Source organism: Labrus mixtus, chromosome 19 (genome assembly GCF_963584025.1).
Source record: "Labrus mixtus chromosome 19, fLabMix1.1, whole genome shotgun sequence".
Lineage (NCBI taxonomy): Eukaryota > Metazoa > Chordata > Actinopteri > Labriformes > Labridae > Labrus > Labrus mixtus.
The window spans coordinates 5,659,204-5,673,903 of record NC_083630.1 but is presented as its reverse complement, the minus strand read 5'-3'; the positions used below and the strand labels follow the sequence as shown (position 1 = coordinate 5,673,903).

Here is a 14,700-nt window from a genome sequence, read left to right as displayed (position 1 = left end):
TTTTAATTTGCTGCATTTTGTAGGTATCTAAAGTGAATGAACATTAAACACATAACATTATAACATGTATAAAAAAGGCTTTGCTTTGTCTTGACATCTAAAAAATGTAAACACATTTTATAAATGTGAAGTGATTCCACATCACCAAGGTACAACAGCTTTCTTCTTAGACCTTTTTAGGGAACATGTTTTTCATTTTATTATTATTGGGTATTTATTTCTTCTGTGTTATCTAGGGAACAAGATTTCTGAATAGATAAGTCTTTAACAAGCTATTACACCTTGCAGGCTGTAACGCAGACACCTGCACAGGTGCTCTGTCTACAGATAAGTGATTGCATGCAATTCGTGTCTGTGTGTGTTCATGTGTACACAAATACAAGGTGCTTGAATTTAGTTGAAACTTGATAAGGCCCAAAATGAAGTGCCTGAAAGAGGTAAGTCAGGTTTGAGGAGTTCACACTAAGCTGCTTTGCATATCGCCATGGTTATGTTATTTTAATCAACCACTGCAGTTCTGGAGAACATAATCTCTCAGGGGGAGGATGACAGCAGAACACTGAGGCTTGGGGGTCCTTCTTGAGTGCAGTGGACTTTGCACTGTGTCCGTTAGATTCATTAACCATGACGTGCACTAAACACACACGCACTCACACACAGCTGCTCACACATCTTCCTTCTTGCAACTTGAAGCTTTCCAACTCATTTGAGCCTGGAGACACACCTTGTTGTTCTTTGAATGTGACACCCACCTAAGAAAAAAAAAAGGCTTTGACTTGAAATGGTGGAATGATGCAGTGAAACCCTGCCTGCCAGCTGGCTGCACTATCAGACACTGTAAATCATTAAACATGATGTGTTTCTTCATCGTGCTGTTGTTACTTATTGTGATGGCGTTCTCTGATTAGGTCTAATTTAACTGTCCCTTGACTTTGAGAAGAAAGAGAATGAACCAGATGTCATTTGCTTCAGCACTATTCATTCATTCCATTTGGTATACACTTAAAGGTGTGTCCAGGCTTTCCGAGAAGAGGTTTAATTACAATGAAAATAAATATCTGTCATGATCAACTTCCTTTTTTTTTCTACTGGCCTGATGAACTGCAATCTATAACGAACTCCTGGTGACACAAAGAAGGTGACGGTTTTATCAGGACGTTTACAAGACAAGACGTTAGAAGTGCACTTCACTTCTGGTTTCTGTGACAATGCAACAGGAAGTCCGTTTAAATTGAAAACAGAAGCAAAGGTTTAAAACAAACACTCCTTGAAGAGAGAAAGCTGTGCAGAAAAGAGTGAAAATCAGCATAAAAAGAGCATTGTAAGGCATAATTTACTAGAGCCCAACCGATTTATAGGCAAGCCGATAACATCGGCCGATATTAACATATCAAGCGACTTTTGGTTTCAGCTTTTTTTATTGCAGATATGCTCCGATATTACTAGATTTATTTATCAGTCAAATAGAATTTAATTTGAGCATCATTGTATAACACCAGCAGTTCTCTTTCTGGCTGTCACCAGCAGAGGGCGCTTTATGGATTCAACAAGCATGATCACCCTCCAGAGTGTCAAATAGTGATGCACATATATGTGCAGTTACTTTTCAGTTGAGTGAAAAAATCAAATCTCTACAGATTGAACATGGATCAGAGAAAGATATCCGCCGATGTATTGGTAAAGGATTTTTTCCTAATCAATATCTATATCGGTATCGGCACAAAAACTCCATATCGGTCGGGCCCTATTATTTACTCATGCTATTTAGGAGAAAGTCACTGTTTCTGTGAATCTGTGTACAACTCTTGTTTCTAAAAAGGTTGTGATGCTGTGGAAAACAAAAATAAGAACAGACTAATGATTTGCATATCACGGAAATCCCACATTTAGTTGAATTAGCACAAAGACCAAATGTTGAAACTAATAAATGTCAGTGTTTTGGGAGTATGAGATGCGCATACTGAAATCTACTTCAGCAACACGTTACACAAACATTGGGACAGTGGTAAATCATCACCATCTGTGTTGTTAAATATGTGATAAGAGTCGTCCGTTTTTGTGAATATGAGGCCTTTAGAACAGTTTTTTGATGCAGGCTTTGGCACAAAGTGTTCCTCTGACTGGAATTTGCAGCAGCTCTGCACTTTGAAGTAAAGCACCAGGCCCCCCTGGCCTCTGGGTGCAGGCGTCATGCCGTCCAGTTTACCTGCCCACAATGTTTATCCAGGACTGGTCAGATGTTAAACCTCCTGAAGGAGTCTTCACATCAGGAGAATATAGTTCATACACAAATTCAACAGGGTCAGTGCGGGTTCTGGCTCTTCAGCTGTGCGCATTTAATGAACTCCTTTATTTGTTTTATCAGGCTTAGGCTGTTAAGTCTCCATAAATGTCTCTAGTGTACATGTATGGTGTTCTTGCAGGTCATGGGAGAAGATGATTAGATATGACATTTGAATGGGGCTGAATTCAGTTAATTTGCCGCTTTGTGACGCTTGAACTGACTTCACCCATCTTGACTCACCATGTAACCACTTGAAATGACCCTCGGATACATAACTTAACTTTTCAAAAGATAGCCAACATGGCACTAACTTCAGAGGGTTGGTCCAGCGCTCTGCGAGTGACTCATCACAGCCTATCTTTACCCAAGTGTCTCTGTCAGGTCTGTGTGTCCGTCCAGCATTGGGGTTTTGCTCGTTCTTCCAACACTTGGCCGGAAAGTATCACATCTTCCTGGAAAAAAAAAAAAAACAGAGTTTGTTTGAAAAAAAAACAACATATTTTTAACTCTGTATGCACTCTCTAATTTGGGTGTGTGTGGTGAGAATTTAGAGCCGACCACAATTTGGCCATGGAGGCCCTGTATCAAGGGCAGCTGAGCTCTCTCCCCTCTAGCTGGAAGGTCCATAAACTCTGTGTGAACTCTGGGATAGAGCTGGGTTGTAGTAGGGAACGTAGTGCAGTAGGTATATCTGTGTGTCGTTGTGCAGCTGTGTCTGGGTGTGTGCATGCACTAAGTTTCTCCACTACTTGACAAATGAGTCAAGGTTTAAAAACCAACCAAATATTAAAGGCAAGCATGTCTCCCCAAGTGTTGACAGACATCTGTTGGTTTCAAAGGTGTTTGTGTTTCTTTTTCCCTTTGACCTTCCCATTTCCTCTCCTCTTTTAAGAAACACCTTCACCCCCTTTCATATTCCTCTTCCTGTATAGACTTCCAGCCCTGCTTGACTGCAACTGATTATCCTTCCTGTGTGTTTCAACCTCTATTTTATTTTTCCTGCAAAGTAACTGAAACTGATGCTACCTCCTTCTCTGTTCCTGTGTCTCTCTCATCGTTTCTCCTTCAGGAGTTGATACCACTCATCCTGTGCACCGCCTGCCTTCACCCAGAGCCTAAAGAGAGAGATCAGCTCCTCCACATCCTGTTTAACCTAATCAAGAGACCCGATGATGAGCAGAGGTGTGTATGCAACGTTCAATTACTCATTAAGCAGAATGTTTCTCAAGTTGGTCAAGCTGCTGTTATAAAGCACCATAAATCAGGGACATACTTTTTAATCCATGTAACCCAGCTGTGTGTTCTCATCTGTTTCTGTGTGTGTGTTTTCTAAGGCAAATGATCTTGACGGGGTGTGTTGCGTTTGCAAGACACGTGGGCCCCACACGGGTTGAGGCTGAACTACTTCCTCAGTGCTGGGAACAGGTACAGTACTTAGACTGCAGATGGCCTTTTGTTATTGAATGTGCGGTCACTTTTTCTACTGTGATTCAAAGAGGGCTTAGCCTACACCTGCTCTGATATGAAATACAATACTCCTTAACCTTCCACTTCACTTTTTATTACATCATTTTAATATGTGTTTTTTTAATGTTATTTTTTTAAACTTCAGAACTTCTTTCACCTTTCATAACCACTCCTTAGGGTCATTTAAACTGGTTTATTTATGTGTAAAGTGGCAAAAAGCAGCTTGAACATTCTAACCTCCCGCCTCTGTTTCTGCTACCTGGTATTGGGTATCACTTCATTAAGCCCCTCCCACCAAATGACGCGCCAGATGTGTGTAACAGTTGTCACTGCAAACTGTCTGTTCCACTCAGCATATGTTTGATTTAGGACCGAAATACTGACAGCCAATCAAAATTCATCAAATAAAAAGTAACTGGTGGGAGTTCGACGCACCCACAGAGGGGAGGAGAGAGCGAGACAATAAACGAGAGATGACTCAATCAATCTGTGTTTGTATAGATATCTACAAAGACCCAACATTAATCCATCATGAGCCCAGCTCTAAGCAACATTTAGCAATGTTACTGTGGCAAGATATAGACACAAGTCAATGTGATAGGCTAGTTATATGCAGGCTAAACCTGATTGGTTGTTTGATTCAGACCACATTGTTTTCTTAGAAAGATAAATACAAAGGGGCGGGGCCTCACTGATACACACAGACGTCATTTCATAAAAGATTGTTAGTTGTTAGTGACATGCAATTAATACACTTTTATTTAAATTCAGATTCTAAGGTTAACATACTGATACTTACTGTAGCTTTAACCATGAATGTTTACCATTTCCTTCTTGTTGTTTCTCACTTTGTCTCATCTGTGTGTACATGAACTCGATTGCAAAAAGGTTAAATCGTTAAAAAAAAGTGCATGTTTTGTCTTGTACTAAGTGAGCATGTTATGTAAATGCATGTCCTGCTTCAAAATCACAACAATCCCTCCCTGTTGTCCCTGACCTTAATGTGATAACTGTTTTGTATTCATTGCAACCAGTGTCACCTCATGCAACACATTCATGGAAACAACAGCTGCCAGCAGTTTGGAGGCTGAGAATCTGCCAACAAAGGCCAAATGTGGTTTCCACAGGGTCAGCGTGTTGATGATACATGAAATGTTTCCATTCTGTGGTGGCTGCCCTCCAGTCTGTTCCAGTCCTCCTTTCAAATTCTGATCTTGTATTTATTTCAACACTTAAAGGGATACTTCACCCATTTGCATTAAGCATTGTATCAGTAGTAAACTGGTAGTATTTGTGAATGGTCCTGCATCCATTTCCCCCTGAGACTGGAAAGTTCTTTATTTCTGAGTCTGAAAAGGAGCTTCCAGTGATGCAAATATCATCATATTGCGTCACTGGAAGCTGTTGTGGTTAGCAGGGTGAAACTACAACGCTAGTTCCTCATATTTTAGACCACTGAAGCTACAGACCAATCACAGATCAGTGGGTGGGAACTCACTCCCAGAATCGAAACTTAATGTCCGCCATATTGCTTGGAAGCTATGCTAACAGGCTCTATGGAGAAAGCTGATAATGGAGAAAAAATATCAATATAGCAGCGAGACGGCTGCTGCCGACAGGCCGGTCTTGTGTTTTGGCTGCTGCAGCCGCTGGCCGCCGGGGCCGTCGCTGGCCACCGCTAGCAGCTAGACACAGGACCAGCCTGTCTGAGACCAACCGTCTCGCGGCTATATTGCTGGCCGCCGCTGGCCGCTGCCAGCTCAGCAGCCGAGACATAAGGCCTGCCTGTTAGTGGTGGTGAGGACGAGGAGCCCGGGCCGGCTCGAGCTGGGGCGGACTGTGTCAGTGCTCTCACTGTTTGTCTATGGACACAGACATAGAGTCTGTTTTCTGCCAGGAATTTCCAAGATCAATTCTGGAAGAAATCTCGGAATCAGTTGAGGAAATGGCCTTTTGTGTTGAAGAAAATATGTCTGTAAATGTTTTTATTACTATATTTCTACTGCTATATTGTATATTTTGGAGAAACTGTATCGATCGAATTTCCCTCTGGGATTAATAAAGTATTTCTGATTCTGATTCTGAAATCGAGGATCTTAGTGGGAGTGGCCTGCGGTGCTGTGCATTCTGGGAATTGGTGTCTTTCATCCACATGAGCCAAAAAGACACTTTCTTCCTTTTCTCGGCCGAGAAGGAACCAACTTCAAAATTTATTTCACATTTCTACGACATATATGACCCAATGTCAATACAGATTCATGTTTCAACGGGTGAAGTATCCCTTTCATTTCCACTAAAATTTATCTTCTTCTGCAGATTAACCACAAATATCCGGAGAGGAGATTGTTGGTGGCGGAGTCCTGTGGAGCCTTAGCACCATACCTGCCTGTAAGAGCACAGTGTGCATGCAGAATTTAAAAGGGATCTCATATGAATGCAAATGGATAAAAAAAAAGATTTTAATAAGTTCTGTCTCTGCAGAAGGAGATCCGTAGCTCGTTGGTGTTGTCCATGTTGCAGCAGATGCTCACTGAGGACAAGGCTGACATGGTTAGAGAAGCAGTGGTCAAGAGTCTGGGTATTATCATGGGTTACATAGATGACCCTGACAAATACTCCCAGGTATGTGCGCGGTGAAAGGACAATCTGATTCAAGTTTCTTTTTGTAATCTCTTGTTTTAATCGACATGAATTTAAAAGACACATTAAGTAGGCCGAAGGGTTAACTTTGTTTTTAATGCAAGTGTTCACATCTTCTTTTCATTTTGCATGTGTGACCTTCAGGGTTTTGAGCTGATGCTGCTGTCACTTGGGGACCCATCAGAGCGGGTGGTCAGTGCCGTCCAGCAGGTCTTCATTCCTGCCTTTGCTGCCTGGACTACAGAGCTGGGCACTCTGCACACTGCACTCATCCCGTCTCTGCTGGCCCGTATAGAGAAACTGCTTATGGTAAGTGCATGTAGCTTATTCGCTTAGAATAAAACTTGAGAACCTTTTGTCACTACGTCCTGATTTAAAGAAATTAGTTATTTGAGCCAACCAGAGGATGTATATAGATATAGGATTTGCTCGTTACTGCCTAAAAACAGGGCCGAACTTCGAAACAATGGATTGTCCTTCCAAACATTTGCTCTCTTTATTTTTCTTTCGCTTGTCCTTACCTTCCATACTGTTCTTCTTACTGTGTAGCAAGGAGAACATGGTCTGGACGAACACAAGCTGCACATGTTCCTGTCGGCCCTGCAGTCACTCATCCCTCCTCTGTTTGCTGTGGTGCTGCAGAACGCACCGTTCACCAGCAGAGCCAAACTCCATGGAGACATTCCTGCAATAGAGGGTAGAACAACCACACTCACTGAACTCACACATGCAAGTTGTAATTCTTAAAGCCATACATGTCCTGATTTTTTTTTTTTTTTTTTTTCTTTCTCTCTGTGTTGTGTCGTTGGCCCCTAAGTGACCCGGTTCCCCAGACCAGTCTCTCCGCTTCAGGATGTGGCGACCATCATCGGCAGCAGGGAGATGCTGAGTGCACTGCTGCTTCTCTACGACCACCAACTGGAGCATGAAGGCACCACGGGATGGGACAGCTTGCTTTGGGTCGTCAACCAACTGTAAGACACATGCACAAGCACAGTCATATAAAGACATGTGTTTGCAGACAGCTTAGTGCATTGTGTCTCAGACGCGTGGATTTAAAGTCACACATAATCTGCTTTTCCCTCCATCTGCTCCGTCTCCAGCCTCCCTCAGCTCATAGAGATCGTCGGTCGAATCAATGTTACGTCATCAACATGCGTACACGAGTTCTCGCGCTTCTTCTGGAGGTTCTGTCGCACCTTTGGCAAGATTTTTACCAACACTAAGGTACAACCATGTAACTCACCCTCTCATTTCAACAAGTGTAATCAAAGCCCCTGTTAGGAGTTTTTTAAGTGACAATAATGACAAGACTGACATTAATATTGATGACTCATTATGACCTAAAAAGGCAAAAGGCAAAAAAAAAAGACCATAACTGACAGGAATTACTATTTCTTTATTGTTATTTTTAATACCTGTAGCCGCTGCCATGGGGTAGGTGTCAGGTGTCAATTAACAGCACACTGAACAAAAGATTCTTGGGGCGCCAAAATCAATATCAACTAAAAGTTCCTAACTGGAGCTTTACGTCTCTCTTTAGCTTCTCCCCTTCTCCCAGAAAACACAACTACCCGTACATTTAGGACTGAATTCCTTGACGTGTTCGCACATGTATTATTTTTCAGAGTGTGTTTTAAGGTGTAAAATTGAGGGACTATTTTGTGCCTTAAAGAAATACCGCCTTGCACACAGTACTTAACAGTACTTAAAAAAAGATTTGTTATAAGTGCGGAATTTACCACAATATTTAAGGAGACTTTTTATATTTTCATCATGAAGGGAGAAGGTCTGATTTCAAACACAGCTGTTGAAACTTAATTCTGCAGCATTCAAAAGAGCAGACACTAGACCGTGTATCAGTGATTCACTGTGATTAACAGAGCAGTGGTTGTAACCGATGTGTCCGGCCTTGTAAAGGTGTTCATCACAAATCCGTTTGATTGCTGTTCTTTAAACCGTTCTTTACAGCAAATGTCAGTTATGAATAGTGGTGTTTTTCCTTATGTCCTTTTAGGTTAAACCTCAGTTCCAAGAGATCCTGCGTCTGTCAGAAGAGAATGTTGGTGAGTGCACATTAAAACACTTTTACTAAAGCACACACTGAGATGAGTTTAGTAAGGGCTTCTCAGCTCTCACAGCACAGTGTGGGTCGACGGACACAGACACTGTTGATGTAAACAAGCTATTTAGAGTCAGCGATGGGTGTTTCCCTCTTTCTTTTTCCTTTATTTCAGACATGTTTCTGTAGTTATAAGAGGTGCCCGGCCTCAGCTGGCTGCCAAGTGATTTAGCGTTGGTATTGTGGCCATTTATGAAATGTGTTTTGTATTGAGTCCAAGTCTGTGTTTGGGTCATTGTGAGCTACATTGCTTGTGTCTTCACAGTATATTTTTGCAAAACCACAACAATATAATGTAAGCTGTGTGGACACATTGTTACAAACGAAATGCCTTGCACAATATAATAGACTGTGCCTCACCTCATGCTGTCTTGAAACATTTGAAGTGTGTTGATGTATTTTAAACAGATGATAGTGCTTCATACATATATACAATGGAGATTAAAACAAGTGTTAAATAGAAAAGACAGAGCTTAAAGGTCACATATTGTGCAAAAAAAAATGTAACCATGTTTTTCTAACACTCGTGTCCGTAGTCCGTCTTCAAACCCCCAAATTATGAGAAAAGTCTATCCACTCCGTCTTTTGCCTGCTCCACTTTTCGGAAAATGTGTGCTCAAACAGGCTGTTTGGAAATATGCCCTTCATGACATCACAAAGGGAAGTAACCCCTCCCCCAGGTGGGTGACACTCCCACAGCTAGGTGTTTGTTCTGCCCTCTGAGTCTATCTTCTCACCATAAACAATTGGGCATGGAGCGACAAAGTCCAAGCACTTCCAGAGAGGGGGCGTGGTCAGACACAGCTCATTTACATATTTAAAGCTACAGACACAGAAACAGCCTGTTCTGAGCAGGGCTGAAATAGAGGGGTTTATAGACATGATCAAATACAGGATCAGAGTGGATTTAGAACAAGAAACTTCACACACATGTTTTGGGGAGTGCTGAGACTTATTGAAACTGGTTGAAAAGGAGGATAATATGTGACCTTTAAAGTTTAAGCAGAAACATTCAGAATCATCTTTGGAGATTAAAATAATTGCAGTTGAATGTTTTTAAATATTTATAACCTCATCAACTTTTTAATTCTGTTTTATTCCTCTGTCAGATGTTTCAGCAGGAAACGATATTCTCACCAAAGCCACAGTCCCCATCTATGCCACTGGAGTGCTGACTTGCTATAACCAGGTAAATGATTAGCAGGCCACAGCCACACAGTAGTCCAGTTGAAAACACCTGAAGACAGAATTTGGAACTGATAATTGTTTGACTGACAAATTGTTATTGATTGTCATTGTCTTCGGCCATTCTCAAACTGCTCCCTACAACCTCTATCTGCATACTTCCACTTTGGTAGCACGCTTACTTGATTGCCGTCCAGAACAACTCATCATGGAGTGAGATATAGTTTTAAAAAAACCTCCAAGAGCAACTCTACTTTTACACTGACTTCCCTCCTGTGTGTCGGGTTGTGTTTATCATCCATACATATTAGTTTAGTTTGCCACATTTGCCATATTGAGGTTTTCTTACAGCTCCTGTTATAATGATACCAATTCCACTTTATGGCCTGAAAAAGATGAGACCGTTAATTAAGAGTAACAGCCTCATTCATATTATCTACAGAGGAGACTCACAGCTAGAAATATGTTTGTCTATTAAAAGACAACAGGGGCACCAATCACTCATTTACAGGACAAGATCAGCACAGAGATAAAAACGTATCGCTTAGTCCGCAGTGATTGCTGAAATCGACATAAACCACAAGTTCCTCACTGGAGCTTAAAACCTGCTTTAGTATCTAGGATCAGATACACTAGTCTGGAAAATGGTAGATGTGTTCATTTGACTGTGAAATGGTGTAATCTATCGTTACAGGGAACATAACACAAACAGTTAATAAACATCAGATGTCATCTGGAACCGTTCTGTTGTCTTTTATCCCCTCCACCATAATTAAAGCTGCTTCATTTAGCTGTCAGGCCGACTGCTGAAAGAGTCCCCTCCGTGATGGAGTGGGGGTGGGGAGGGTCCGGTTTGAGAAAGGCCCGGCATGTGAAGTAATTTTGGTTCATATTGTTTCTTGTTTGACACAGTAGGTAAAGTGTTAACCACACGACACTCTTGGTTATTGTTCTATTGTCATGAGGGAAAATCCACTCCAACACGCATCAAGCTGCCGCATGTTTTTGTTTAGAGTTTGGGTGAACAAAAATAATGCAGCTCTCTTTTGAAACGCTGAACAGAACATGCCGAACTGCGATTTACATTTTCACCACAGCATGTCCACAGCAGCCATCTCCACTCACATTGAAATAGTGAAAAGAGCTGTTTCCAAAAATATGCTCACTAAACACTTGAACGTTTAGATGTTGATGTATTTGTTGCCCATTTAATGAACTAACATAAAGATTCTATCATTTCTATACAGGACGAGGACCGTAAGTTATTGGTGGGCTTTCTAGAGGACGTCATGACAACACTGTCCTTGTCCCATGCACCTCTGGACAGCCTGAAGGCCTCCTTTGTTGAGCTGGGGTGAGACATGCATTATTCCATTACCAACTGAATAATAACATTCTTATTTACCAGCTGCAGACCAATGTTTCTACTCATTTAGGAAAAACAAAAAAAAATAAAAAATGCTTTTTAATTTATTTGTTATATGAGATTAAACTTACCCCTCTGCAGAGAGTATACACTCTTCAAGAAACTAGAACAAGTAGAAAAAGTGACACCTAAGTACAATCAACTTTGTATTCTCTATATGTATTTAGAGATTTTATAAAGGCACAATATGTAAGATAATGAGTGAATTATATGATAAAAATGACCTTACTATATCGTTAGAGAATAAGAAAACATGCTATGTTGAAGTGCTGCCTTCTCTGTCAACAATGCAGCAGCCAGGATGTCCTCCTCCTAAGTTTTGATTCTGGTCCTGAATTGTCTGTATTTGTTTTGGACAGAGAATGTAGGGTTTTTTGGGCACCCCCACACGGCCGTTTTGGACGCCCCTCAGTTTGCCAGGCAAACAGTAAACCAACAGGTGTTGCAGAAACGTGGTAGCTAGGATAACTATTGGAGTTGCTTTTGAAAAATAGAGAGAGGATAAAACGCAGACAAGTTTCAAGAACAATGCAGAGTTGGCTAAACACTGAAACTTCAGTGTCCGCGACATGGCAACCTGCATGCAAATTGACTCTAGGGAGGAGGGGTCAGGGGGAGGCAGCCTTCTCCTTTGTTTTGAAGTTGGACATTACGTGTCAGAGTTACATATTACTCCTTTAATCATATTGTAAAATATGTCACAGCAATGACTCTATTTATTAGCTTCTATTTGAGGTACTCACAGTGTGCTTTGGTGTTATATCCAATCATTAAGTCCTGCTTGAGGCATCGTTAGAGCCCTCTCATAAGTTCTCATATCCTACACTATTCTTTCTCTAAGGATGACTAAACACAGTATTTATACAGTAAATGTTGGGATGTGACTCCATGTCATCTGAAGAGAAAAAGTCATCATATACCTAAAGGTACCTACTTCAGTTCTGCCGCAGACAACATGGGATGTGACTTGCTTTCTGTTCGTTCGATTAATAGAACCAACTGATTTAACATTTATTACTCCCCCTGCATTCTCTTACTTAGACTCAAAGCCACACAAAAATGAAAATGTCGAAGGTTTGAATATTAATCATGTCAAATAAAAACAGAGTATCAGTGAACATGATTGGATAAAGTATTTAGATTTAACAGTGCTGGTTCAAATAGTGTCTCACTTGAGTTTCTGCTGGAGACAGTGATGTGATTTCTATATGGCCAGTTATCTTTATCTCTCTAAGTAGAATCATTTATTCCTCTTTCCCTCTTTATGATCTTTAACCTCCTGTGTTAAAGTGTGTCTGTTCTATTCATGCTGTCTGATCGGGACATTTCTCATTATCTGACAGCAAACAAAGGACTCTTCATAAGCTCATAGCTAAAAGCTGGCTAACTTTTTTCTATGCTCTCTTTTCAGCGCCAACCCGGTGTATCATGAGTTGTTGCTGACCGTCCTGTGGTACGGGGTAGTCCATACCTCTGCACTGGTCCGGTGTACTGCAGCGCGGATGTTTGAGGTACAAAACACACACATTCACAAAACAGTCTTTATGTTTGGAGATATGATTAGCCTGTGTTCACATAAAACGTCTTACAATGTGTCAGTTGTGATTTAAAATGTACTTTTACATTGTAAACAAGACATAGGAATGACTAAATGTACTCCTAGTGATTTATTCTATAGTGCAGTGGTTCTCAGATTGGTGGGTCGGAACCCATTAATGGGTAGCGGAGCCGTTTTCAGTGGGTCGTAAAAGGTGTGTCTGGAAGAAAAATCGTGTCAGAAAGTCTATGAAGCACTTCTTAATTTTTTAAAAAAGATTTACTTTTGGGCATTTTGTGCCTTTATTGGAGAGATAGGACAGTGGACAGAGTCAGAAATCAGGGAGGGAGAGAGAGTGGGGAATGTCATGCGGGAAAGGAGCCACAGGCCGGATTTGAACCTGGGCCGCCCGCCTAGAGGGCCACAGCCTCCATACATGGGGCGCGCGATCTAACCACTGCGCCACCAGCGCCCCATGAAGCGCCTTTTAAACACGTTTTTTTTCCCGTTCTGTTTCTTTGTTCTATCACACTTTGAATCGTCTTGAAGTCCAAATTGCACAATTTTTCATTAAATAAATCTGATTGATTGAAAAATATCAGAAATTTGGGTCGTGATTTTTCATGAAGGATTTGTTTGTGGGTCCTGATGCTCAACCAGTTGAGAACCACTGCTATAGTGTATACTAGGGATGCACCGATGCATCGATTCAACACAGGTATCGGCCGATACTGGTCCTGGTGACAGACATTGGCAAATAGTTGGGCATGAACTGATGTCGGTAGCTGATTTTCCTTTGTTGTGACAAATCAATTTAATGCTGGCATCTAGTACACCTAGTAACTAATTCAGAGACAAGCTTTTTTTATTGGGCAGATGAAGTCACATGCTGAACAAACTCTCTTGTTTTAATTGTCAAACATGAGAGAACATGGTGGCATTATGGGAGTCTGACACCAAAAGAAGTCATGATGAAAACGTTGTTATTTTAAACATTGGTATTGGCCCTGATTTTCTCAATCGGTGCATCTCTAGTTTCTACAAATAGCATGCTAGCGAAATCTAATATGGCTGCACTATTATACATATAATGTCTTATCTTGATTATGTTCTGCACTTTGATTATTTGTAAGTATCCTGTATGAGCTGAACTTGTCCTACATGTAGATACTATTCTCATGTGAACTATCTGCTGTCGTGTGCTGGCGCTGCTTGCTACTGCTGCTGTTTAACATGTATTAAATACTCAGCTACTCCGTCTTGTGACTCACCAGCGCCATGGTTACAACCGTGTGGTGGGAACCCTCACAGGGTTAACATCAGACCTTTCACTGTGCACTGGTCTCAGACCTGAATACAAAAATATCTGCTGCGTGTCAGGAAAAGGGCTGAAGTCAGCAACCTGAGAGTGTAGTGAGAAGAGCTCCAGGCCTGTTTCTGTTCACTGCTGTTGGAACATATAATTTAATCAGAAATGTAAGTATGTGACACTATTTCAGGTCTTATGGAAATCCAATATGTCTTTTAGTTATTTAAAGGAAACGGCTTCTCTCGTTCTTTCCTTGTGATTTGATTCTACTGATTGTACTTGCTGGTAGCCCAGTCTTATCCTAAGCTGTGACAAACATCCATAACAAATCACATCCTTCTGTTCTCTGAGATCTGTGCACAATGAAAGGTCATATGTTGGGATTGGGATCTAGGTTTAGCCGTAGAACGGGGCTGATGTTGATCTAAACTCTGTGGGGAGGAGGATTGGTAGGCTGTATTCATGTCCCCCACCCGCCCCCGTTTTGTGAAGTACTTGCCTTTTCCCGACACACCACACTGTCACCATTCCATAGTTATTAGCTGCCCGCCATTGTCAAATCTGTGGGTTCAAACGCGGTCTTCTACCAGAGGTTCCAGATCAGTTTTATGGATTGTATCAAACAGAAATGGATGTAATGATAATCTGAGCTGGAATCTGTGGAACGAGCTGCCAGCTTTACACTCACCATACTGTAAAAGTATCTGTGCAGTTTAGCTATGTTGGTTTT

The 14,700-nt window shown here is 41.3% G+C and overlaps 2 protein-coding genes across 8 annotated transcripts in view; one reads left to right on the top strand and one right to left on the bottom strand.

Moving 5' to 3' along the window:
- The window catches only part of hnf4g (hepatocyte nuclear factor 4, gamma), a 187,438-nt gene that overhangs the window by 48,193 nt on the left and 124,545 nt on the right, over positions 1-14,700 (bottom strand). The gene's annotated exons all lie outside the window — the stretch shown is intronic.
- relch (RAB11 binding and LisH domain, coiled-coil and HEAT repeat containing) overlaps positions 1-14,700 on the top strand; it is a 41,031-nt gene that overhangs the window by 15,346 nt on the left and 10,985 nt on the right. For all 7 annotated transcript variants that reach the window (XR_009676617.1, XM_061064218.1, XM_061064217.1 and 4 more), the window contains 12 exons: positions 3,354-3,466; positions 3,619-3,709; positions 6,068-6,139; positions 6,233-6,373; positions 6,536-6,700; positions 6,941-7,088; positions 7,209-7,365; positions 7,495-7,618; positions 8,409-8,457; positions 9,623-9,702; positions 10,946-11,052; positions 12,536-12,635. Coding sequence is in view for 6 of the 7 variants with exons in the window: in XM_061064218.1 (XP_060920201.1) it covers positions 3,354-3,466; positions 3,619-3,709; positions 6,068-6,139; positions 6,233-6,373; positions 6,536-6,700; positions 6,941-7,088; positions 7,209-7,365; positions 7,495-7,618; positions 8,409-8,457; positions 9,623-9,702; positions 10,946-11,052; positions 12,536-12,635 (1,347 nt within the window). In the remaining variant the exon portion in view is untranslated. The remainder of the gene's footprint in view (positions 1-3,353; positions 3,467-3,618; positions 3,710-6,067; positions 6,140-6,232; positions 6,374-6,535; positions 6,701-6,940; positions 7,089-7,208; positions 7,366-7,494; positions 7,619-8,408; positions 8,458-9,622; positions 9,703-10,945; positions 11,053-12,535; positions 12,636-14,700) is intronic.